Source organism: Saccopteryx bilineata, chromosome 1, assembly GCF_036850765.1.
Source record: "Saccopteryx bilineata isolate mSacBil1 chromosome 1, mSacBil1_pri_phased_curated, whole genome shotgun sequence".
NCBI lineage: Eukaryota > Metazoa > Chordata > Mammalia > Chiroptera > Emballonuridae > Saccopteryx > Saccopteryx bilineata.
The window spans coordinates 378990668-379017215 of record NC_089490.1 but is presented as its reverse complement, the minus strand read 5'-3'; the positions used below and the strand labels follow the sequence as shown (position 1 = coordinate 379017215).

General features: G+C 49.6%; 1 protein-coding gene across 1 annotated transcript in view; it reads left to right on the top strand.

The window, feature by feature from the left end:
* ABTB2 (ankyrin repeat and BTB domain containing 2) overlaps positions 1 to 26548 on the top strand; it is a 181144-nt gene that overhangs the window by 107721 nt on the left and 46875 nt on the right. The window contains exon 2 of the mRNA XM_066251255.1: positions 25613 to 25759. Coding sequence (XP_066107352.1) covers positions 25613 to 25759 — 147 coding nt within the window. The remainder of the gene's footprint in view (positions 1 to 25612; positions 25760 to 26548) is intronic.

Below are 26548 nucleotides of genomic sequence, written 5' to 3'. Positions count from 1 at the left end.
TCTCATAAACTTGGGGATCACGGACAATAGCTGCCAAAAACATTTCCACGGGATCCCCGAGGGCTTCCCGGCTGGCTCTGACAGGCCGAGATGCAGGGGCTGACTTCCAGGATGATTAGGGCAGAGGCGGGTGCTAATCCATCCAGCAGAGGTGCTTTGCAGCCGATGTGAATTCGCTTATCTACCCCCCCTCCCTGCTCTTTGTCTCTGTCCCCCCTGCTCCCTCGCAGCCCTGCGGACAGGCCTGATCTATCGGCATCTCAATCATTTCTGCTAACCCCTGGAGATCAAGGCCTGGCCCTGGGCCCTGAGGCCTCCCGGAATAAATCAGTAAATTAGGGGGAGGGGAGCAGGGGAAAGATCAAAAGAGAATGGGGTCCTCCCTGCTTCCAGCTACCTATAATCTGCTGTTACCCCCTCCTGTAGACAGAGAACAGGTCTGTCCCGCAGGACCTGGAAAGAGGCTTCCTCAGGAGAATCTGGGGGGTGGGAGGGGGGCGGGGCAAGGTCCTTCTCCAGCCCTAGAAATAAGCTCTCTGAAACCCATCCGATAAACCCGCTCAAATCAGGAACAATTTCTTTTTTCATAAAAAAAAAATGCATTAAATCAAATCCTGTGGTTCCTGCCCTTCACACGAGGCCGGAGGGGAAGACAAGTGTGCATTCGCCACACTTCTGCCGCAAGAGCAAAGGAAGGAGAAAACGGCCATTATCCTCTCAGCAGTTTCAAAGTGCACTTTTAAAAATTTCAGATGTAGACACTGTTCCAAATGACCTGTTTTCCAAGGGAAACACCTCTATTTCAATTCTTTATATTGTCCTTTCCCCTGTTGTCTGGCCTCTGTCTCTTTCCCCCCCTTTTTTTTACTGAGACAGAGGGATAGACAGGACAGACAGACAGGAACGGAGAGATGAGAAGCATCAATTATTAGTTTTTTGTTGCGCATTGCGACACCTTAGTTGTTCATTCATTGCTTTCTCATATGTGCCTTGACCGCGGGCCTTCAGCAGACCGAGTAACCCCTTGTTCGAGCCAGTGACCTTGGGTCCAAGCTGGTGAACTTTGCTCAAACCAGATGAGCCTGCGCTCAAGCTGGCGACCTTGGGGTCTCGAACCTGGGTCCTCTGCATCCCAGTCCGATGCTCTATCCGCTGCGCCACCACTGCCAGCGAGAATCTTCAGCGACTGCCCACCAGGTCCTCTCCATTGCAGATTGCTCCCTGCAAGCCCTCACCCAGTGGCATTTCTCTCCCTGCCAGGAGACTAGCCTGCCCCTGGGCCTGGGCGGCAGGAACCAGTGCTGCTCTTGCCTGGCCACACAGCTCTGCAGTGAGGGCTCTGTCCCCGGAAGGTTTGTGTCAGGGAGGGCGGGCTTCCCTCTGCCTTCCTGGCTTTGTCTATGACCTGGGGTGCAAAGGCTGATCAATTAGCTCACAGCTGACCTCCTGCAGCTAAATTAGTGCCTTTAGCTGGACTGAGCAGCCTAGATCAGGAAAAGCTTTGCAAAATGGCAGTCAGTGATGGATTGCTTATTGCTGCTCCCTAGGAATGCTGTCGGCAAGGACCTGTGGTTTGCAGCTTATGAGCAAAACAGCCAAACGGCCCAGCCCCTCTCAGACAGGGTCCTGGGTGTCTCTGATAGGCAAATCCTGTTAGCAAGGTGGGATCACGGGCACCAGTTCCTTCTGATCTTAGGCTCTGTCATCCTGTGGGGCTGATTGAATAAAATTTATTAAATACCAGGGATAGGGCAGTTTACTGAAGGGCCCTGAATCTTTCTCACCTCTGACGATGATGACGGAGAACCTGTGTGCTGGTGGTTTATTGAACTCTTACCATGTATCAGGCATTGGGCTTAGGGCTTTATATGCATTTTGACCTTTTTAGTAGTCACCATAACCATTAGAAGCCATCTCCATTCTACAGATGAAGAAACTGAAGTCTAGAGGTCAAATAACTTACCCAGGGTCACAAACAGCTAGTTGATGGCAATCACTTTTTTCCCCAGAAGAGAGAGAGAGAGAGAGAATGAATCTACTATATACCTCCGGCCATTATTTAAGCAACTCCTGCCAGAAGGCGTTTGCCATGGAGGGGGAGTACTGACCATGGAACAGCTAAGCAAATAAATAAACAGCAATCTCTTTATAAGTGCTTCACGGAGATGAAAAGGACACTTTTCCATGGATTCCCAGCCCGAATTCCCAGAGCTCTGTGAGGCTGGCAGGAGCACAGAACACAGGAGAACAGAGCGTCCAGGAAGCATTACCTGTAACCTGGGGCCTCAACAGGCAGAGTGAGTCACCTGATGGCCCCACGGCTAGCACTGCCTCGTGGCATGCGTTTTCATTGGGAACCGATTCTGTGCAAAGCACCTTGGCCTTGTTTCCTGGGAGGCAGAGGCAGAGTCGGCATGCATGTGTTCCCACGACGAGGGCACTTTGCAAGAGGAAATTGCATTTCTCTTCCTGAGGGGGAACCAGCGCTGGTGCCTCACCTCGGGGTGTTAGTTGTTAGTCTTGTTACCAGTGAAAGTCACCCAGGAATTTCCCTTCCCTGGAGGGGAAGCCCTGGGTGATTCACAGGAGTTCTGATACTCTGGTGACAGCTCTGCCCTAGGAAGGCCAGGGAGGGGACAACCCAGGTGTTCTCATCAGCTGCTATGACCAGTTCCCCCTTAAGATGGGAGCCCCCATCTCTTCTCTCCTGCCTCCCTGAGCCAGAGCTCTCCTGATAGCGCCTCAGTTTGGTTTTCTAGGGAAGCTCCTCCCCCCCCCTCCCTGTCTGCTCTGGGCGCCTCCTCCCGGGAGAGGCTCTCACCTCGGCCCCACCCCAGCAGGGGAGGAGCCAGGAAAAGGGGAAGTCCCCGTGGAAGACACTTCTAATCCCAGCCTGACTGCTTCAAGTGCCTGGCACTGCCAACATCACTGGGCATCTAAGAGGCAGGGCCAGCTGTGGACACGGTTCAAATGTGAGGCCATAGAATACTCCGCAGATCTTCAAACACACCTGTAGCCAAATGTACTGACCTGAAAAAATGTCCACAAAATATAGGATTCGGTGTTAGGTGAAAAGTAATATTATTATGATCCTATCTGGGAACAAAATATTGATATATTAAATACATGCACACAAAGAAAAGGCTATTTGAAGAAAAGTATATATTTTATTAATAGTAGTTATCTTTAGGAGGTAATAGTATAGGAAACAAACATTCTTTCTTTTTATTCATTTTCCCTTTCCGGTTTTAAAAGAATAATCATACAGAGAACAGACTGATGGTTGCTAGATGGGAGGGGGGTTGGGACTGAGGGAAAAGAGGGGAGGGATCAAGAAGTACAAATTAGTTATAAAAAATAGTCATGAGGCCTGACCAGGCAGTGGCACAGTGGATAGAGCGTCGGACTGGGATGCTGAGGACCCAGGTTCAAGACCCCAAGGTCGCCAGCTTGAGCGCGGGCTCATCTGGTTTGAGCAAAAGCTCACCAGCTTGGACCCAAGGTAGCTGGCTTGAGCAAGGGGTTACTCAGTCTGCTAATGGCCCACAGTCAAGGCACATATGAGAAAACAATCAATGAACAACTAAGGTGTCGCAACGAAAAACTGATGATTGATGCTTCTCATCTCTCTCCGTTTCTGTCTGTCTGTCCCTATCTATCCCTCTCTCTGACTCTGTTTCTGTTTTTAAAAAAAAAAGTCATGGGGATGTAAAGTACAGCACAGGGAGGATAGCCAATGATACTGCAATAACTATGTACAGACTTAGTTATTGTGGGTGGGTACTAGACTTATGGGGAGATCACTTTGTAAGTTATATAGATGTCTAACTGTTATGCTGTATACCTGAAACTATGTAATATAATATTAAATGTCAGTGTAATTGAAGTTTTAAAAAATGAACTGGGAAAAATATTATATTTACGTTTGTAATCAGAAAAGAAAGGATTTTGGGGGGGGGATCCTAATAACCCAAGCCCAAGTGGCCTTAAGGCTGTCAGCCTTGTTAAATGCCTGACAGCTACCCAAAGGTGACCTTTAAATGCATGGAGCAAGTGGGACGGACTTACTGTTCACCCAGCAAATGTGAACTGTCTCCCCTCACGGGCCTCCGGCTTCGTGGAGAAGGGAAAGCACCTGTTTCCTTGGCCATTGCATCGTTCAGAGCTGGCTCAGTGCCTGACCCCAAGTAAGGGCTCAGCAAACACTCTGAGTGGATATGTACATGAAGAGATATGGTGCGATCATCTGTTACAAGTGCTGTGTGAGATGAGTGTCTGCCAGTTTTGGTGGCAGCTTAAGGGAATGAGGAAAGTCCACGTGATGTTTTTTGGGACATTCTTTTTTTATCTTAAGGACTTAGGTATTTAATAACAATCAACTTTTTAAAAAATTTCAGAATCATTTGACTTACAGAAGAGTTGCAAGAATATTACAGCCAGTTCCCCAATGCCCCACACCCAGTTTTCCCTGTCATCATCTTACATTTGTCATGTGGTACATTGGTCACAACTGTTTAACTGATATTGATAATTGTTATTAACCAGCATCCATACTTTTTTTTTTTTTTTTTTAAATAAATTTTTATTAATGGTAATGGGATGACATTAATAAATCAGGGTACATATATTCAAAGAAAACATGTCTAGGTTATTTTGTCATCAAATTATGTTGCACACCCCTCGCCCAAAGTCAGATTGTCCTCCGTCACCCTCTATCTAGTTCTCTGTGCCCCTCCCCCTCCCCCTAACTCTCTCCCTCCCTCCCTCCCATGTCCTCCCTCCCCCCCCACCCTTGGTAACCACCACACTCTTGTCCATGTCTCTTAGTCTCATTTTTATGTTCCACCAATGTATGGAATCATGTAGTTCTTGTTTTTTTCTGATTTGCTTATTTCACTCCTTATAATGTTATCAAGATCCCACCATTTTGCTGTAAATGATCTGATGTCATCATTTCTTATGGCTGAGTAGTATTCCATAGTGTATATGTGCCACATCTTCTTTATCCAGTCTTCTATTGAAGGGCTTTTTGGTTGTTTCCATGTCTTGGCCACTGTGAACAGTGCTGCAATGAACATGGGGCTACATGTGTCTTCACGTATCAATGTTTCTGAGGTTTTGGGGTATATACCCAGTAGAGGGATTGCTGGGTCATAAGGTAGTTCTATTTGCAGTTTTTTGAGGAACCACCATACTTTCCTCCATAATGGTTGTACTACTTTACAGTCCCACCAACAGTGAATGAGGGTTCCTTTTTCTCCACAGCCTCTCCAACATTTGCTATTACCCGTCTTGTTGATAATAGCTAGCTAATCTAACAGGAGTGAGGTGGTATCTCATTGTAGTTTTGATTTAACCAGCATCCATACTTAATTAGGATTTCCTTAGTTTTTGCCTATGTTTTTCTGTCCAGGATCCCATATGACATTTAGACATTATGTCTCCTTAGGTTTCTCTTGGCTGTGACAGTTCTCACACTCCCGTTGTTCTTGGTGAGTTTGATAGGTTAGCAGTTTGGTATTCTGTGTTGGGGACCAGTGGACCCCAACCCCTGGGCTGCAGACCGGTACCGGTCCGTGAGCCATTTGGTACCGGTCCGCAGAGAATTAATAAATAACTTACATTATTTCCATTTTATTTATATTTAAGTCTGAACGATGTTTTATTTTTTTTTAAATGACCAGATTCCCTCTGTTACATTCATCTAAGACTCACTCTTGACGCTTGTCTCGTAAGTTCGACAATTATATTTAAAAGTACGACAGTTTTTACGCTGGTTGCATAATTTTATTTTGTGCATTTATCCATCCCACCCTAAAGGCCGGTCTGTGAAAATATTTTCTGACATTAAACTAGTCCGTGGCCCAAAAAAGGTTGGGGACCACTGCTGTAGACTACACTTCAGTTTGGGTTTATCTGGGGTTTTTCTCGTGATTAGTTTGGGATTGCCGGATTTTGGGGAGGGAGACCACAGAGGTCAAGTACCCTTTTCATCACATTATATCAAGTTTACGTGCTATCAACATGACATCACTGATGATGTTAACCGTGGCCATGTGGCCGAGTCATGTTCCTTGGCTACATGGTTATAAAGGTACTAACTACTCTTTTCCCTCCTGCTTCTGGCACTTTCCATACTGAACTGCTTAGAATGAGGTCACCTGGCACATCCCAGCCTGAGGGAAAGAAAGTATGCCCCGCCTCCTTGAGGGGGATGGAGCATAGATGAGTTGGGATTATTTTGTATGAAAGATTTTTCTGTTTAACATCAATTTGATTGGTTATTTGATTCAGTCATTCTATCATTATTAATCAAATGGATACGTGGGTATTTATACCTTGGATTAGGATCCAGTACTATGCTATTCATTTCGTTGCACAAACTGTTCCAGCTTGGGCCACTAAGAGCTCTTCCGGTTGGTCCCAGCATCCTTTGACATGCCCCATCACTTTGGTGTTTTGATCACATTCCTTTTGGCACCTGCAGTGTGTGCCTCTTGTGCATTCCTGGCCCGTCTCTAGAATCTGCCATTGCTCCAAGGGGCTCTGGGTCCTTTTATTGGGAATGGTGTTGGAAACCAGGACCTCAGCCTGAGACATGCTCATTGCTCCAGGGCATTGGGAACAGGAGAGTTTTCAGAAACCAGGGAAAGAGGAGCCAACTACGTACTAAAGTTTTGTGATAAAAATAAGAGGGAAGGGGCTAGAAGAGGCAGTCACATCCACAGCTTTAGGTGGCACCATGCAGGGTCATGGCCCCTGCCTTGGGGCAGGGTGGTGGTGGTGTCAACAGTCCAGTAAATGGCCACAGATGCTTTAGGGAGGGGGCTGCCATCATTCAGGGTTCCTAGGGGACAGGCTTCCCCATCACCCATGTATTACACCCTTCCTTGCCTATCCTGTGGCTCCAGGGACCATTTTTAGCCTGTCCTGTGTTCCAGGCACTGCTCTAGGCTCTCACGGGACCCTCACAGCACCCTGCAAGGTACTGTAGATATTGTTGGTCCATTTTACTGTTGAAAGGCTGAGGACTTGTCCGGCATCCCTGGGTAGGTTACATACCCGGCATTCAAACCTCAGTGAGGCCCTTGGATGCTCCTTCAGTGACCTGTGCTGTCTCTTCCTGTGGTCTGTGAGCCTGTCAGCTTTGAATGCAGACGTGGGCTGTGGTGTCCCCAGGTCCACAGGCATGCCCTCTCTGCTTTCCCTGGTCAGAAGGGTTGTCACAGGGAAATGTAAAAGCAGTGTGTGCCCGCACTTCCCTCCGAAAGTAGATTCCTGGTTGCCAGGGCCGACGGGGGAGACTGAAAGGTGGAGAACGGGGTGTGACTACTGGGGCACACGCTTTCTTCTGGGGGTGACAAAATATTTTAGAATCAAATAGTGTAGGATCAAATAGTGGTTATGATCTCACAATTCTGTGAATACACTAAAAACATCTGAGCTACATTTCAAAGGGTGAACTGTATGATATGTGAATTACATCTCAATTATTAAAACCCCACCAATATTGACCCACGCCTGTGGGGCCCAGAGTCCCTGTGGTGGAGCAGGGGAGAGAGTGCGGGCTTTGCCGCTTTCTAGCCCTGTGATCTTGGACGAGTTGCTGAACCTCTTACGGTGTCAGTTTTCTTATGGTAAAATGGGGACACCATATCCTTGCAGAGTCCTGGGACACTTTGTTCTGACCCCATGCTCCTTCCCCCTGCCCTCCCTCCTCTTGTCTCCCCCCCAAGGGGGCAGGTTTGTCCTCTGTGTCAGCGGATCTTGGTTTTGCTTTGCATTCCCATGGGACAGCCCCTCCACGAACACCACCTCATCCCAGAGACTGGACTCCCGGGTGGAGGACAGAGGGATGGTTCATCCTGCCAACCCCTTTCCAATGTTTATTTGCAGAAACAAAAGTCATATAGGCAGTGGCTTCTTCTAAATCTTGTAGTTCATGGGAGTGCCGCGGGGCTTCTAAGCTCAAAGCACTCCTGTAGCACGTGTGTTTATTTTTCAGAAAGTTTATTTTTCTTCTCTGTGCCCTTCTCCTTCTTCCCTCCTCTTCTCTCTCTTGCCTCCTTCTCTCTTTTTAAAGCAAAAGAGTAGAAGAACCAGGGGCCACGAGGCTGGCTCTGCAGTCCACAACCCCGCGTGGAACCAGAGCTGTTGTTTACAGCCTGGGACTGCACCGTGACAGTGGTGGCCTGCCCTGCAGACCACATCTCAGGGCTCCCCTCCTTCTGTTGGATCGGGACCGGGGCCGGGGTGGGCCGGGCTGGGCTCAGAGGCCAGACTGCCATGTCCTCTCTCTTTTTGTTCTGCTCTGCCTGTGCCAGAGTCATCAGTTCCCGGCAGGCCTCCGCCCTCTGACGTTGGCCCTCCAAGGTGGCCCTCTCCGAACTCGCTGTGCAGCTGGAGGAGACCGGTGTCACAGATCTGGCTTTTTCCTTTGATTCTTAACGACCTCTGAAGCCAAAGCCATTATTTTGGTTTGCTTTAATACTGAGAGTGTGTCCGATTTTTACGCAGGCTTAAAGCTAAGATAAATTTGTGTTTTCTGAACATGGGCTTTCATACCTCCTAAGCACCTAGCAAGCTCTTAGAACTGGAGAGATGGCGGCAGGAAGGAGTAAGATGACAACTGCAGCTCCTGCTCGTCACAAGTGACCGCCTAGTGGGAGATCGGCAGCAGCACGAGTAATTCCTCCTTGGAGCCCAGTACCCGGGGAGAAGAAGAGAGGGCAAGGTGTTACGAGGTCACAATGAGTGTATGGGGACAATGGCATGGACAGGGACAGCCTCTCTCCATTGTGTGCCCATGCTGTGCCCAGCACTGCTGAACTCACATCTGTGTTGTTTCGGTCGATCCTCACTCACTCTTGCTCTCTGAAAGGAGGTGTTATCCCCATTTTACAGATCCCCATCTGTAAACGGAGGCTCAGAAAAGGTGTCACATGTCCGAGGCAAGTAATGGTGGAGCCAGGAGGTGAGGCTGAGTCTGCCCAGCTCATGAGCTTATGCTCATAATCACCTCACCATGGTCAGAGGAGCCACTGGGAAGAAGGTGGTGGCCAGTTACTGGGCAGAGAGAGGAGGGGCAAAGATGGGGGAAGCCTCCAAGGTTGTGGCTACAACTGTGAGCATTTCAGAATTTGGAACAAGGAGTGTGGATCATCCTCTTCTCTTCTGAATCAGTCAGGATAGACACACACACACACAACACACAACACACATTCACACACACATACACCACAGTCAGAGTTGTGCGTGAGTCCTGGGCTCCCAGATTTAAGAGGGGTGGAGCCAGGGCAAGTGAGGAATCTTTGATGGACGTAGGGGCCCCGTGGTGGGAAAGTCCTAGGTTTACTAGTATGGACACAGGACTAGGGGTAGGAGCTGCAACAAGACAGCATTGAATTAAATAAGAACTTTCTAGCAGTTGGAGCTGCAGGTGGGCTCTGTTATGAGGACGTGAATTCATGGTCACTGGGACTGTGCCCTCAGATAACCACTTTAGGGTGCTGTGCGGGGCTGTCAGAGCCACAGACAGTGCTATGTTTTGAGAGGTGGTGTGGTCAATATAGATTACAAATGGACCGTGGGTAAGCATGAATATGGTTGAAGGCTGTGTGGTTTCTGTAGTCCCTTCCAGCCTTGGCTCTATAATATATGGTATGTTCTGCTGACTTATTTGGGGGGGGGGGGCAGGAGTAGGAGAGGTGTTATCTGTGAGTGATTTAATAAAAGCGCTGGGACGGAGAAGTTATCTTCTGAAACTTAGCCAAGAAGGTTAACAGATTGTGATTCTTTCTCACCTTCGCCATCTGGCAGGTGGCTCGAGGGGTGGACAGGAAGATCTCCGAGGTGACATATTGCTTCAGCCCTGGTGTAATTTGAGGCATGCTGACTAGTCAGTGATTCGGGTAATGAGAGCTGATGGGGAGTGAGGGACCGCTGTTTTGTGCGCTGCACTCACCCCAGCCTCCCGCCTACCAGGCACGACCCCTCGCACAGGCACACGCTGCAGAGCAGAGGTGACAGTTCTGAGAGCTAGAAGCAGAGGCCACCCCATCAGGAGAAACACCCCTCTAGGAGTGAGAATGTGTGTGTGTCTGGAAGGGAGGAAGTTGTAGTGTTGTAGTGGCAGCTACCTCTGCTTATAACGATGACTGGGGTGAGGGTGTGTAAATACAGTGTGTCCATAAAGTCATGGTACACTTTTGACCGGTCACAGGAAAGCAACAATAGACGATAGAAATGTGAAATCTGCACCAAATGGAAGGAAAACCCTCCCAGTTTCATACCTATTCAGTGCAGTTCGATGTGGGCTCACGCACAGATTTTTTAGGGCTCCTTAGGTAGCTATCCCGTATAGCCTCTACAGACTCGTCACTGACTGATGGCCTACCAGAACGGGGTTTCTCCACCAAACTGCCGGTTTCCTTCAACTGCTTATCCCACTGAGTAATGTTATTCCTATGTGGTGGCGCTTCATTATAAACACACCGATATTCACATTGCACTTTGGTCACGGATTCTAATTTAGTGAGCCACAGAACACACTGAACTTTCCTCTGTACCGTCCACATCTCGACTGGCATGGCTGTAGGCTGCTCCGCTGTATACACGGAGTTACGTCATCATCTGCGCATGCGCACATGCTGCCACATCATCCTACAGAAACTGGGAGGGTTTTCCTTTTATTTGGTGCAGATTTCACATTTCTATCATCTTTTGTTGCTTTCCTGTGACCGGTCAAAAGTGCGCCATGACTTTAGGACACACTATAGAACTGGGATGCTTCAGATAAAGAAGTGAGAAAAGACTGAGGGACACAGGGGGTCCCCCGGGGCAGCATGCTTCCTCCTCTGTCCGTTGTGCAGCTCAAGTCCAAGAAAGATCCAGCCCAGCTGTCTTGGAAGGACAGACATGCCTGCCTCTCGTCTGGCCTGTGGCCCACGCAGCTTTGATCGGGAAGGGGGGCTGGAGAAAGGGGCTCTGCCCAAACAGGCTGATTCACTGTTTCCACTGGATCCAACGCCGTCTTGGTGGGCAGATCACACGCCAGCCTCATAAACTCACTCCCTGCTTGTCCGTGTGACATTTATAGCCCCACGGGGAGCTGGCTTTTTAATGAGCCTAATTTGAGACTATAAGTAGGAGTTTGTAAAACAAATAGCGAGGGAGTCCGGCCAAAGCCCAGAGTTGCAGTTTAAGCACACAGGGCCACATAGAACTCTGCAAAGAGACTGAGGCTCCCCAGCCCTGGGCAGAAGGACAGAGGTGCTCTCCTAGGGAAAGCCTCTCTTCTGGGGAACCTTGTGGCAAACCCCGTCTTTGCCCCCAGAAAACCATGGAAACTTAGCAGGAGACCTTCCCGTTCTGGTTGCGTGGGAAGCCCTGGAGCGGCCTGGCTTTCCCAGGGAGGAACGGACCTCCTGGGCACCGGCCCTGGGTTCCATTCCCGGGCTACATGTCAGGGGACTCGAGTGCTCTGTGCTTGGATACAGCCCCCCAGCTGGTCCCGCAAGCCCTCTGGGGGTGAGGGGCTGTGATCCAAAGTCACCTGTGGGGAAACCCCCACATCTTCCTGTCGCTCTAATTCCATTTGGGGGAGACCTGGTTTTCAAATTAAGAATGAGATGGAGGGTACTGATGTGTGTCGCAGGGTCCTGTTAAGGGCCCCTCTCTCTAACAGGTCCCAGGTAGAAGAGGAAGCCCCTCTACCCACTGGGGAGTCATATTAGAAAGGTCCCTCCTGACTCACCCGATACAGCAGCAGCGGGTCCTTCCTTACCCATTAGCCTCGAGAACGATGCGTGCTGCTGCCATTGGAGGCGATGGTGAGAAACACTGTTTGGGACCATGGGAAGACGTCCACGAAATACTGCTAAGTGACAAAGGTCAGGAAGGGTAATGTGGAAGGGATCCTTTTTTTAAATTAAAAGCAGAGATGCACAGCCTGACCAGGTGGTGGCGCAGTGGATAGAGCGTCGGACTGCGATGTGGAGGAGGACCCAGGTTGGTTTGAGACCCCGAGGTCACCAGCTTAAGCACGGGTTCATCTGATTTGAGCAAAGCTCACCAGCTTGGACCCAAGGTCGCTGGCTGAAGCAGGGGGTTACTCGGTCTGCTGTAGCCCCGCGGTCAAGGCACATAAGAGAAAGCAATCAATGAACAACTAAAGTGCCACAACGGAAAAAAATAATTGATGCTTCTCATCTCTCTCCCTTCCTGTCTGTCTGTCCCTTTCTATCCCTCTCTCTGACTCTCTCTCTGTCACTGTCAAAAAATAAATAAATAAATAAAAATAAAAGTAGAGATGCACAATTCAAACACACAGGTGCATATTTTTTAAAAAGTCTCAGAGGCTATAAAACCATAATGTCAATGGTGACTATCTCAGGGGGATAAAATTATAGTGGTTTTTATTTTCCTCTCTTTGCCTATCTGGATTTTTAAAATCCAGATTGTCAGTGGGGTTCCGCAGACAGTCACCTGGCAGCAGCTGAGTGGGCTGCCTGGAAGAGCACCCCGTGATGGACAGACACGGGGGGAAAGCCATGTGAGGACACAGGGCGAACTCGGTCATCCCGAAGCCAAGGAGAGAAACCTCGTAGGAACCCAGCCTTCCCAACCCCTGATCTCGGGCTTCCAGCCTCCAGAATGATGAGACAGTACATTTCTGTTGTTGAGGCAACAGAAGATCATTTTTGTCCTCTAACGAGAAGTTCAAGGACTGGCAGCTCCCAGGCGTATTGCGCTGCTCAGTGAGTCTGTGAGAGGCCCGGTCTTTCCCTACCTGCTCTGCCATCCTTAGCATGCTGGCTCTGCTCTGGCTCTTGTCCCTGCTCACAGACCCACCCGCTGTCCACTGTAGACCGTGGGAACGGTGCTCTAGCTTTTGCAGCCGTTGGCCTGCCTCCTGGTTGCATAGTGGCTGCTGCTGCACCTTCTTCAGCTTGGTGCCACATTTGAGGCAGTAAGAGGAGCAAACGCCTGGCCAGCCAGGTGGCCTTTCACCTCGGGTGAGGAAAAGCAACATTTTCCGGACCCTCTGAAGTCTTGGATTTATATCTCATTTTCCCAGACCTTGTTGTCCAGCTATAAGGGAACTGAGAGAGAGCATCCCCCAGGGTTTGTGTCACATAACCATCCGGGACAGAATTGGAGTCGTTAGCCAGGAAGGAGAGGCAATGGCAGTGGGTAGGCCCCTGAGCACATCAGCACAGTGTCAAGCCACCGTGACTTCTCATGCCTCTTAGCAGGGAGAGGCTGCAGTGTCCTTCCAGATCCTGGAAGTGACCCAGCAAGGTTCGGAACGTCCCCATCCTGGGAGTGAGCGTACTGCAGGCACCTCCTTTCCGTAAATGAGCTTCCCTCCCCCACCCCGGCCCCTTCAGCTCCCTCCGGTGTTGTGTGATGTCGCTCAGTCATGAGATGATCGGGACCTGTTAGCATCTCATAAAGCCTGTAAGGCCCCGTTGGGGTTCTCTGAGTAAGTGGGGGCTTTCTGAAACATCCTGTTATTTTTCCTCCCTTGCTGATGAAAGCCCTTCTCTTCAGACTCCTTCCCAGCCTTTTGTACCTACTGCGGACTCCTCCTCTCGTATTTATCACTGTGCATTATCAATTGGTCTACATGTTCTTCCTCCCCTCTGGAGCAGGCTCCTGCGTCTCACCTCTGTACTCCTAGCACCGCTCCGTGTAAATAATGGGCATGTGATGAACCCTTGGTTAGGTGAATGAATGCTGGGAATTGCAGTGTGAAAATTCCCCTAGCCTACTTGGAGAGTCATTCCGGATTTGAAACCATAGTCAACCTTGGCACAGAGGGTCCCGGGGCCTTGGAGGGTGTGTTCTCTGTGTGCAGGGTGTGTTAACTGCCTGCAAGCAGCCCTTTGTGTAGGGGGAGGTGGGTGTGTCTGTGTGTGCTCTGTGTGAGTTGTGAAGGGAGTGATACTACTCCTGGCCCATGGTGTCCCCAGCACACTCAGCACTGGGGTGTCTTTGTTCCTTCCCAGGTTTCAAGGCACATGTTGTACAAGCTCTCCTGTTCTTCATGAGTTACCTTTTTGAACTTGATAGATTGAAATCTACTAACTGCTTCAAGTTGATCCAGGAATATCACCAATTTTAAAGACAGTCAAACATGATTTTCACGTATTTGGGTTTTAAAATGATCTCTTCATGAATTTTAGTTCCAAAAAAATATAAATCTGCTACTTATGTCTCTGCTGTTTAAGTACTTAGTGCAGGATCTAAAAGCAATGAACAGCGTCATTGGAATAAACCCATGCAGCGGCCTGGGTGGATTTGGGTCTGTGGGAGCCATGGCCCAGGAGGCGGTGACCAGCCCACAGCGGCTCTGGTGCTGCTCTCCCGGCCCTTCCCACACTGCTTCCTGGTTTATCTGTCTAAATGGACGCAGAACCCTGTCTCTGAACTGCTTGAACCGCTTCCGTGGGCCCTGGTTGCGCTCAGAGCAGAGTCCCAGCCCCTTAGACTCTGTGACCGGCACTGTCCACTCCGGCCCCTCCCCAGGAAGCCTGCTGTGCTCTGCCCATCACTCAGAGCTTCTCTCAGCCCCTCCAGGAAGCCTTCCTTGACCACGAAGCCTGGGTAGTCTGGCTCAGGGACCCTTCCTCTGGGTGCCTTGTCCTGACTCCGCCGTAGCCAAGTCCGCACAGCATTGAGTTGGCTGGTCTACTGTCTGCCCTCATTCACTAGGCCGCAGACGTCCAGAAGGTAGGACTTTGTCTTGGTCATTTTTACATCCCCAGAGCATAGCCACTTCTGGCACATTATTAGATCGCGAAAATAAGCAGCTGTTGAATAAACGAGCGAGCGCATGACTGCGGAATACATGACCCGTCGTTGGGAAGTGAAGCATGATTCTTACATAGAGTAGACCGTGGAGGCCTTTAGGAAGATAATAGGCTCGATTGGCCTTGGGTCCATCCTTCCTCCTGGTGTTGATACGTACTTTGTAGGGTCTCGGATGGCTTTGTCGGATGACTTTATCCCAAAGCCATTGACCCCCATTGGGGATCAGCAAGGCCAGTTATAAGAATATTTTCATTTTACGTGCTTTCCATGTGTCATTTTGCTAAATGCTTTCTTTCTTAACTTCCTTTGATCTTCAGTCCTGTAAATCAGGAGCTATTATTAGACACAGCCAGATGAGTAAAGTGACGCTCAGAGAGGTTAAGAAACTAGTGCAAGGCTTCGGAGCTACTAAGAGGGAAAGCTGAGTGTTGAATCCTCTTGTCTCTGTCTCATGCTGTTAATTATCTACAGATTCTAATAGTCAAAGCCCTTTGAGATGGAAACCAAAGCTGCCTGAAACAGGTTACATTTGTTGGAAGGGCTCTAGCGCTATAAATTTCTGACTAATGCAGTCATGTTCTATTAATAAATACCTTGGCATCTGCCCTGGACCTTGCGACATATTGCATCTTTAAAAAAAAACCCAAAAACCCCAAGTAGGTGTTTTGTGCTTATTATGGGTGCTTGGGCTCACTTCTCATTTATCCCTCCCCTGCTCTCTGGGCTGACAGTTTGCCCACTACTCAGTTTTCCCTGCTGGCAGCGTTGCCCCCTGGCCTGGGGGCAGCTCAGGAGTCCCTCCCAGCACGAGCTTCGCTTCCTCCACTGGCTGCGATGAGGCCCCTTTTTCACGAGTGGTGATTCCAGCCGTGTGGTGTGAGAAATTTTCCAGCCACTGCAGAGGTTGGAGGTTCAGGCCGCCACGTGGCTGCATCACGATCCCACGCTCAGTGCAGCGGGGACACAGCTGGTTGGCGAGATGCCACAGGAAGTCCTACTGCTGATACAGCCCCTGAGTCACCCCACCTGGCCAGGCAAGGGGCTGGCACTCGGAAGGGCCAATTCTTGGAGTGAGGCATTGCGGACAAATCTCACTGCCTGGTTAGCCATAGAGAATGCTTTCTGTCCAAGTTTGTTCCAAAAGAATTACCCTTTTCCCTTATTTTATTTTTTTAGGAATATTTCTATAAAACAACCAGATTTTCCTTATTTACTTTTTATTTGCTTCCATGAGCTCACAATGGTTGTAACAATACTTTTGGTTTTTTTTATTAAAATACATTTTTTTCATCTTTATTGAGACAGAATTGACATGCAGCACTGTGGAAGTTTAAAGTGTACAGCATAAGAATTTGATTTGCATAAATCATTATTTAATCAGTAGAAAACAATAAGAAGAATTATGGAGGGAAAAAAATCATCTAAAATTCTCCTATGCAGAAATAACCTTTTTTGTGATTTGACCTCCATTCTAGGTTCTTTGCATGTAACTGGATTATTGTATTTTTCTTGAATGTTCACTTTTTTTAATATAAAAATGTAATTTCTGAGAACTAATTTTCTGCTGTATTTGAAATTATGGACATTTCTTTGCTCCAAAGAAACAATTCTGTCACTCTCTTTCCTTTTCCTCTAAATACATAATTCCTGTCCCCCCCTTTCTCTTACAATAATCACTTTTACCATACCAGTACATAATATTTATTTACAAAAGTTAGAAAGCATGGTAGTTCAAAACATTTTTATAACACTGGAATGGAGAGAACCACTCTTACCTTGGGGGCTGTGTACATTGTTTGGGGGAAAGCGCAGGATTTTAGGGTGATGACTTTATCCTTCTGTCTCCATCTTCAAGTCCTCCATTCAGAGAGAGAGAGAGAGAGAGAGAGAGAGAGAGAGAGAGAATGTGTGTGTGTGTGTGTGTGTGTTTTGAATGTGTTACTTTATACCAGAGTGGCTCCAGGTCGCCCTTGGCTGACAGGAATTCGTGTGCTCACCCACAGTGGGTCGAGGACAGCATTTGACAAAGGACCGTGGTCACATGGTAGATCTTTCTTTTTTTTAAGAGGCGGGCAGTTCCAAGACTCACGCTTCCTGGGTCACTCAAGTTCTCAATGTGTTACTTCAATACTTTGGAGAGAGTCCACCCAGCATCTCTTAAAAAGTATTCCAAACGCCACGGAGATCTTTCTCCACGGCAGAAAGCTCTGTCATTGACACTTGTGTTTTCTGTTCCACGCAGCCCGGTGTTGTGACTACTGCTGGTCTTTCCAGAGTTCACCTCTAGATTTAATTTCCTGAAACTGATCTGCTTGGTAACTCTGGCTTCATTTTACTTGCATGCAAAGAGGAGAAACAGCAATGGAGAAACTCCATTTTTAGATTTTTTTCTTAAAAAAAAAAATTAAGTAGGAACCTGTGATCCTGGCTGGTTTGTTCCTTCACGGGCACCCAGTAGCCATCCTCTGGGCCTGTGACAGACTCGTGTGCCTTCATTAAACAAACCACCAGAATGCGGGGAGCCCGCATTTGTAGCGGGGAGTCCAGGCTCACCCCCACTGCTTTGTTGGGCTGTTATACAATAGTATCACGGTGGCCCCTGTCCTCCCTCTAAATCCTCCCCCTGCCTGGAGCCCCTTGAGAGTTTGGTGAGCCAGCCCTGAGGTCAGAGGTCAGAGGGGCTCCTGCCGGCTGGAAGGGAAAGAGGCAGCCCCCCAAGAGCAGCTCCCCAAGCAGGTCCACCACCAACGGGCCCAAGACTGCCAAAGAGCCAAAGGGAGTGGAATTCCAGCCCAGCACACGCGGTGAGGTTTGCTTTTTACCATCTTTTTCAAGAGAATTGGGGATGCTGGCAATGAGCATGTTGCCTTTGATCTTGCCTCAGTTTCTCTGGCCCTGGGCTTCCTGGGCAGTCATAAATGTGCATTATGATTTTACTGTTTAATGGTGAGCTCTTGGGCCCTGGGCCGGAGTTAACTGAAAGACCACCTTTAGCTCGTGATACTCTGCTAACTTAGCCAGGGTGAGGTGTTAACCAGAGCATGATTATGTTTGCTTGTAACTTCTTGACCTTAAAGAAGAAAGAGAAAGTGCTGTCTAATGGGACTTGTGAGTAGTGGAGGAAGGGTCCTGTCCTTAGGTGTGAATGGGGGAGCCCCGTGTGACGGGTAGTGTGGCATGCTAGTTACCGTTGAGGACTCCAGTGTTGGACAGGCTGAGTCTGAATCTCCCCTCTGCCCTTTGCTGGCTTTGTAACCTTCGTCCATCTAAACCTCAGTGGCCCCCATTGGTAAATAGGGCTAGGAATAGTACTAATTACTAGGTAATAGTAGTAAGACCACTGCTAGGGTTTTTTGGGGGGGAGGAGGGGCTCAAGTGGTGATTCTTCCTGCTCCTGGAATAGAGTATACTAAATATGTGCTAGCCCCTCCCCATTCATTATTAACCCCCGTTAAATCTGCTTCCCACACTCAGTTTAGAACGCCTCTTCTCCAATACACATACACACTCTTTCTCTCCCTCCCTTTCTCTCTCCTTCCCTCTCTCTTTCTCTCCCTCCCTCTCTCCCCCTCTCTCCCTTCCTCTCTCCCTTTCTCTCCCTCCCTCTCTCCTTCCCTCTCTCTCCCTCTCTCTTTCTTTTCCTCTCTTTCTCTCCCTCCCTTTCTCTCTCCCTCCCTCTCTCTTTCTCTCCCTCCCTTCCTCCCTCTCTCTCCTTCCCTCTCTCCCTCCCTCTCTCTCTCTTTCTCCCTCTCTCTCTCCCTCTCTCTCATCCCTCCCTCCCTCTCTCCCTCCTCCCTTCTTTCTCTCTCTCTCCCTCCCTCTTTCTCTCCCTCCCTCTCTCCCTTCCTCTCTGTCTCCCTCTCCCTCTCTCTCTCTCTCTCTTTCTCCCTCTCTCCCTCCCTCTCTTCCTCCCTCTCTCCCTCCCTCTTTCCCTCCCTCCCTCTCTCTCCCTCTCTCTCTCTCTCTCTCTCTCTCTCTCTCCCTCTCTCTCTCTCTCTCTCTCCCTGCTTCCCAACAATTCTCCACACTTGAACTCTTGGGATTCAACAGTATCATGGTTCCATCTTCAGTTATTCTTGGTGAACTTTTTGCACATGGATGACTGACAACTTACCAGTGAGACATATTTCCAAGGTTTTCGTCTTACTTCCTTTGTCTTCCGGTTGCCTCGGCACCCTACCCCACCTCCATCCAACCTTTTGGGGCTAGAACCTTGGGAGCAGTACCATTCAGTGAAGTTGCTTTAGAATTAACTACCCTTATACATCATCTGCGTTTTCTCTGAAAAAGTACTCATGCTTGAAGTTTTGAAGTTTTCAGCACTTTGTTTCGGTATGACTAACATACAACGGCGCATTAAATGTACTATATATAAAAGTACAGATCAGAGAATGGAAACACTAAAAAAAATGAAAAGGGTTGAATTGTGTGGGCTGTTGGAAACCATTCTGTGGAGCTATAGAATTTTTATTTTCGGAAGCTTGTGGATTGAACCCCACCCAGCTCCCAGCCCCTAGGAAAACAGGCAGGAGACGCCGGCCACGTTCCATCACGGGTGGGGGGGGGGGGCAGCACCAGAGTCCCCGGCACCCTCGTGTTCATTCTAAAGAAACAGGAGGCAGGCGGTGGCCATGGCGGTCTTCACAGATGAGGTTTCCTGAGCCAGGCGGCCCTGGAGTCTGGAGGGGACTGTGGGGGGCAGGGGTCGGAGCGGGGATTTTCCACATAGGGAGCTGGGCCCATTATAGTCACGGTACGCTGCAAAGAGCGTTTGCAAATCTGGGGACAGCGTTGATAATGATTGATTGAGTTAAGGGGACAGTTGTGTTATATAGTCTTGATGGCTTTTGATGGCTGGTCAGAAAAGCTGAACTATAAATCTATCCAGTTTTCACCAAAAAAAAGAAGAGGATATTTTCTTTACATTTCAAATTATGTATATCGGTGGGGGTTGTTATAGCTGTGGGGGAAATTAAACCATAAGAAGTGATAGTGACGAGAGCTATTGGTCCCCACTGTTGACAATTCAAAAGTTAAGTGGTGGAATGAAGGGGGTGGGGTAGAAGGCTTTGAGGGGTACACTTTCATGCCGAGAACACAGGAGCTGGGTGGAGAGTAAGATCCCCCTGCTGGAGAAGACTTGAGAAGCCATCGAGTCAACCCCATGTTATACAGAAGAGAGACTGAAACAACACCTATTGATAGGGCCTTTGGGTTAAGCCCTGCTTCTGAAAAACCTTTGCACTCAAAGCCCGGTTTGTCAGTTGTCAACCCAATGTGCCGGCTTGGAAAAGCCAGCGCCTCTACAGGCTGAAACCCAGGTTGAGTTCCTGGTTGGCAACCACCAGCAAGGAGGCGGGGTTCACAGTCTTCTGCTCGCCAGGTGGGTCCCCTTTTAACTCGATGGCACCCTCTTTGGGTGCTGGTGGAGAATCACCTGAGAAGGAAATGGGTTGCTGATCCAAACCCAGAGCCAAGTGAGGAACCCGGGAAAACAGCCTGGAGGAAGGCGATCAGGTGTGCACAGGCTTCTTAACTGATTTCCTGGGAGGTGCTGGAGATTTGCCCATTTATGGACAGAAGGATTTGTGCTTCTAAATTTCAGAGAAAGAACTAAGAATGGCATCTATTTCTAACTGCGAAGGGGAGGGTAAGCTTCTTCGTAAGGGCAGCTAGGAAAGCCCTTGAAGAAAACAAAGCCCCAGAGGAAGGTGACCAGAGTAGACGGTGGCAGGGGCGGGGTAAGACTGGAGGCAAGGGACGAGTGAGGAGGCTGCCACCGCGGCCAGTGAGGCAAGACGGCAGCCTGAACTGGGGCGCGACAGAGACGGATCTTGGGAACCTTCAGGAGGACAAGGACCCGGACGTTGTGGAGTGGCTGGGCAGGAGGAGGGAGTGAGGTGATAAGGATGACTCACAGGTCTGTGTTGGGCAAGTGGGTGGACGAGGCTCCCTACTCAGAAAGGCCGGGACTGGGGAGGAGGTGGCGCTTTGGGGAATGAGATAATGAGTTCCCAGATTCAAGGGTTGGGCAACCAGGCTGAGACACACCGAGTGATGGAAGATTATGGTTCTGGGTGCACTCTGGGAAACGTGGAGGCTTCACATGCCCATTGGAGTGGCACACTGTTTCAACACAAGTGCTGATTTTATAGAAGGAGGCATGCTCATGGCTTCACACTCAGTCACGCTCATAGCTTCACACTCAGTCATGCTCATGGCTTCACACTGCTCATGGCTTCACACTGCTCATGGCTTCACACTCAGTCATGCTCATGGCTTCACACTGCTCATGGCTTCACACTCAGTCACACTCATGGCTTCACACTGCTCATGGCTTCACACTCAGTCACACTCATGGCTTCACACTGCTCATGGCTTCACACTCAGTCACACTCATGGCTTCACACTGCTCATGGCTTCACACTCAGTCACGCTCATGGCTTCACACTGCTCATGGCTTCACACTCAGTCATGCCCACAGCTTCACACTGCTTGTGGCTTCACACTCAGTCATGCCCACAGCTTCACACTGCTCGTGGCTTCACACTCAGTCATGCTCATGGCTTCACACTGCTCATGGCTTCACATGCAGTCATGCCCACAGCTTCACACTGCTCATGGCCTCACATACAATCACACCCACAGCTTCACACTGCTCATGGCTTCACATGCAGTCACGCTCATGGCTTCACACTGCTCGTGGCCTCACATACAATCACACCCACAGCTTCACACTGCTCATGGCTTCACATGTAGTCACACTCATGGCTTCACACTGCTCGTGGCCTCACATGCAATCACACCCACAGCTTCACACTGCTCATGGCTTCACATGTAGTCACGCTCATGGCTTCACACTGCTCGTGGCCTCACATGCAATCACACCCACAGCTTCACACTGCTCATGGCTTCACATGTAGTCACGCTCATGGCTTCACACTGCTCGTGGCCTCACATGCAATTACACCCACAGCTTCACACTGCTCATGGCTTCACACTGCTCGTGGCTTCACACTCAGTCATGCTCGTGGCTTCACACTGCTCATGGCTTCACACTCAGTCACACTCATGACTTCACACTGCTCATGGCTTCACACTCAGTCACACTCATGGCTTCACACTGCTCGTGGCTTCACACTCAGTCACGCTCATGGTTTCACACTGCAGAGTTCATTCCACAGTAGTGATCTGAGTGGTGCATGTGGGGTTTCTCTGTAACTTTTATGAGTTCAACAAGGGTAGATTTGGGGTGTCCTTGTTAACTAATAAAAAGATCAAGGGGGACATGCCAGCATGCTTTCTTTTCCTTCACGACTAAAATAAACAGTTTTTCCTAAGGATTGTACTAAACAGAGAAAATGTTCTCTCTTTCTCTCTCTTTGACAGAGTGACCGATTCCTAAGTCCATGTCATAAAACTGGGAATCTGTGCAGGGCAGAGAAGGCCTTGAGGTGTTAAGAGAACTTAAAGCAAATATTTTCCATCCTCCCTGAGAACTTCTGAGGAATGGACTCGTGTGGGAGAGAGAAGAATTCCGACTGACGTAAAGAACGCTGTCGGAAGGGGCAGATTTGGGAGGCCAGCTGTGGAACTGCATTCTGGAAAGAGCAGTGGGAATAAGAGACACAGCCTTGCATCTGTAGAGTTTCAGGGGAGACCTCCAGCGATCTTGGTAGGAGGCCCCAGAGGACCCGTTCAAAGGAAAGTCCTGTTTGTGGATCTTCCTTTGAATTTCCAAGTCTGTCAAACCACAGGCCCAAACAGAACCCCTCCTCTTGCGCGTATCCAAGTGCAGTGTGACTAAAGAGCCGGTGGCCAAAGTTAGAGCATTATTTTATTTCAGAGATGCAGAGATTGAAATGTTAACCCCTGGTCAGTTTCTGACCCTCAATACCCGAGGACAAGTCACTGCACTTTTGAGGGCCTCGGATGTCTCATCTGTAAGCTACCTCACAAAGTCTTAGAGGATTCTCTGCAGTCATGCAAATGAGTTATCACAGTGCCTGGCGCATAGTCAGCCCTCAGTAGTAGTCAGCATTATTGATGACGTGGCTATTAATCACAATGACGGCCCCACCTCCCTCGCCGGAGGAATAAATTACTAGATGTAAAAAACCTCTTAAAAGCAAAAGGTGTTATGCAAAAGCTGTGATGCTATCAATTATTATTAGTAGTAATAGGTTCATAATTACTTTTGCCATAGTCTTAAGTGAAAGTCCCTTTGGGTGGGTGATGACTGGGAACATGGGAACGGTTATTAATGGGGCTGCCAGCTCCTATTACCAGATCTGTGGACATAATATTTCTCTCTGGGAATCCTTTGACAAATCAGCTGAATTTCCTATTCCCTTGCCCTGAGCACTGTAAATTTGATCCACATGTCCCCAGTGTTGTTTCTGTAGATTAATAACGGAGGAAAGAGAGGAGCCAGGCCCGCACTAGGACCCGTAGCAGTGTAGAAAGTCCCAAGCGTTTGGGCTGTGTGTGTGGTTTAGCCTGTACTGTGCATGCACGATGTTCTCTCTTGTTTTACTTGTTTTAATGTTCCCCGCTCTTCCTGCCGGGTCCTCGGCTGTCAGGGAGAGTTTCCAGCTTGGGGAACAGGGCAAGGGGAACCCCATCATGTCCGCCGCCTCCTCCCACTGGACACAGCTTTGAGGAAGTGCTTTGATGCAGTGCTTTGCCAAATCAGTGAGCCGGATGTGAGGGGAGGGGCCGCTGCCATCAAAAGGACACAAAGAGATGGGGGGGCCGGCCTCAGCCACACCGAGGCCGTGCCCAGCTGCAGCGAGGCAGCAAGGAGGGCAGGGAGGCTGGGTCAAAGGAAGGGCAGGCTAGGAGGGCAGGGCTGACCATCGGCTGACCCTTCAGAGTGGTCAGAATCTGGGTAGGAGGACCGCCATGTGCGTTTGCCCCAGGAAAGAGAAGCACACAGGCTTAGCACGGGGCTTTCTGTGGGTGAGAGGGCAGTAATAATACCACAGTATTGTCACATGCACGAGCCACCAAATCGGGACAGCCGTCCGTGAGCCTGGCGGTGTGTTCTTTGGATCTGGGCTTTCAGGGGGGGTTACATGTGCACAGCCTCGAGTCAGTCAGACCCAGGTTCAGGTCCCAGCTCTGCTACTCGGTTAACACGTTCTTCCGTTCTCAGAACATCATTCTCCCAGTGTCTAAAATGGAGACAGCAGTGCCTACCTGGCTAAAAGAAAAATGAGATGCTGTCAACAAAGCCTACATTCCCAGCACATAGTAAGGATACCAGCCACAGCGCCTGATAGAGCGCTTCCTCTGAGCCGCACGCTGGTCCAAGCAGGGGCTCCAGCAGCCGCGTTCATCTTCACGGCTACCCTGGGAGCTCCGAACTTCCCTCGTCTCTAGTTAACACACGAGGAATCAGGCACAGAGAAATAAAGTAACGTGCCCAAGATCACACCATTGGTTTACGGAACAGAACCAGAATCCTAAACCAAGATGTCCTGGCTTGGAGGTGCTGTTCTAACTGCTCTCCTATAACCCATGGGCCTGTTGTCTTTGTTACATTTCCATGTTTAGGTTTGGGAAGTCTAACGCGCATCTGGTCACATCCTGGGGCCTCCAGTTATCTCAAGAAATGTTAAGAGATTTTCCCCAAAACTGCCTGATTAAATTCCTGTGGGTCTTTTCTTAAAAAAAAAAAAAAAGTTCAGGGTGGGTGGACAAAGAGGCATTGATCAAAGAAGGAGCAGTTACCAAACGCTGGGAATCCCCGTGACCACACGTTCCTAAGAACCAACACGTAATTTTAAGCCAGTCTGACTTTGCTTTCCTGGTGCTTTCTAAGAAGCCACACAGTGCGTTGGAGAAATTTACAGGCTGTCACACTCTGGGATTGACGCTGACAGCTCTGTGCCTCTGTTGCTGAAGTGCTAATGAAAAACACTAATTGGGCTTGGCCAGTGGCTGTGACGCGTCCCCTTCTTGGAGGGGTAGAGACAGCATCTCTTTGTGGTGTCTGCCGGTCCCTCTTGTGCTGAAGGACCGGGTTCAGCACAGAGTGAGGGGCCTGAGGGCGAGGCTGCCCCTATAGGCCATCTGGTGGAGGCCTACGTCCCACATAGCCATCCCCTGAGCTCCGTGAGGACAGAAACAGGTCTCTGTCACCCCAGCACCCTGCATGCCGCACAGCGCCTGGGCCAAGGGGGACACTCTGTAGACCAGTGGTAGTCAGCCTGGTCCCTACTGCCCACTAGTGGGCATTCCAGCTTTCATGGTGGGCGGTAGCGGAGCAACCAAAGTATAAATAAAAGGATAAATTTAACTATAGTAAGTTGTTTTAGAAAGATTTATTCTGCCAAACTTAGTGAAAATCTGACATAAAGTACTTGGTAAGTAATTATGATTATATGCTGTAACTCTGCTTTATAAATTTTATAAAGTAAAGTTACTTCCCTACTTTATAAATCACCATTACTGTGGAACCGGTGGGTGGTTAGAAAATTTTGCTACTAACAGAGATACAAAAGTGGGCGGTAGGTATAAAAAGGTTGACTACCCCTGCTGTAGATAGTCAGTGGATGAAGATGTAAAGGAGGGAGTGAATTCTTGGGTAGCCAGGTCCTTGTGCAGCTGCAAGAAAAGACAGTCTCCCTCAGCTTAACACCACATCTGTCAGTGGGCCACTCCTCGTCCTGGCCCCCTTCCCGCTGCCCACCGTCAGAAGTCGCTGTTCTCACGTGAAGCCCACTGACCCCGCTCCACCAAGGGCTTTGCGTCTTCCCTGAGTAGACCTGCCTGCCTTGTTTCCCTACAGGGGTCCTCTCCCTCCCGGCATACTTCAGCCCCTACAATGGCGGGTCCCTGGGCCACGACGAGCGAGCCGACGCCTACGCTCAGCTGGAGCTGCGGACCCTGGAGCAGTCCCTCCTGGCCACCTGCGTGGGGAGCATCTCGGAGCTGAGTAAGTGTGGCAGCCCTGTCCAGCGGGCTCTCAGGGAGAAGGCGAGGGGGAGGCTGTCTTCTGGATCCCGGCCCCCTCCGCCTTTCCACTCACTGAAAGCTCAGTCCTTCTAGGCCAGAGGTTGCAAGCCGGTGGCCCACAGACCGGGATGGTTTGGCCAGCATGGTGACTTAATCACACGCAAATCTGGAGAACTCAGATGACCTGGTGACACTTGGCTTCTGCGTGGCAGCCACGCAGGGGGAGGCTGTAGAGCAGCTAAGTGGGCCCAGGTCCCCTGGGGCATTGTCACCTGCCTCATTATGCTATAGCTGGCCTGTTTCGTTCACCTGTGTTACCTGTCTGGTCCCCAAAGTGATGAGTTAACAGCCACTATTCTTTCTTGAAAAAAAGCACTCCTGAAACCTCGAGATAGAAGAAGGAAAATCAAGGCTGCTCTGGCTGCAGGAGGGCATGGCAGGGCGGCCCTGAGAAGCTCCCTGGACTTCCGGGCTCTCTGGAGCCCAGCTGGAAGCCCTTGGTCTAGGTCATTACCATCTGACGGCTGCTTCAAAGGAGTCTGTTAGGGGGCGAGAAACTCTATGCATCTCCTGATGTCTCCCTCTCGTCACCCCAGTTATTTGAGAAATCAGACTGCGCACCCTTCCCCTTGGTTCTCCTTCCCTGTGCCGTGAGACCACCCCGTGGAGGGGGCGGCCTGTCCAGGGTCAGAGCACACGGTATGGAGACGGATGGAGTTTCACTCTGCTCCCACCTTTCCTATCTGTGATTCCTTTGAGTGTCCTGGCC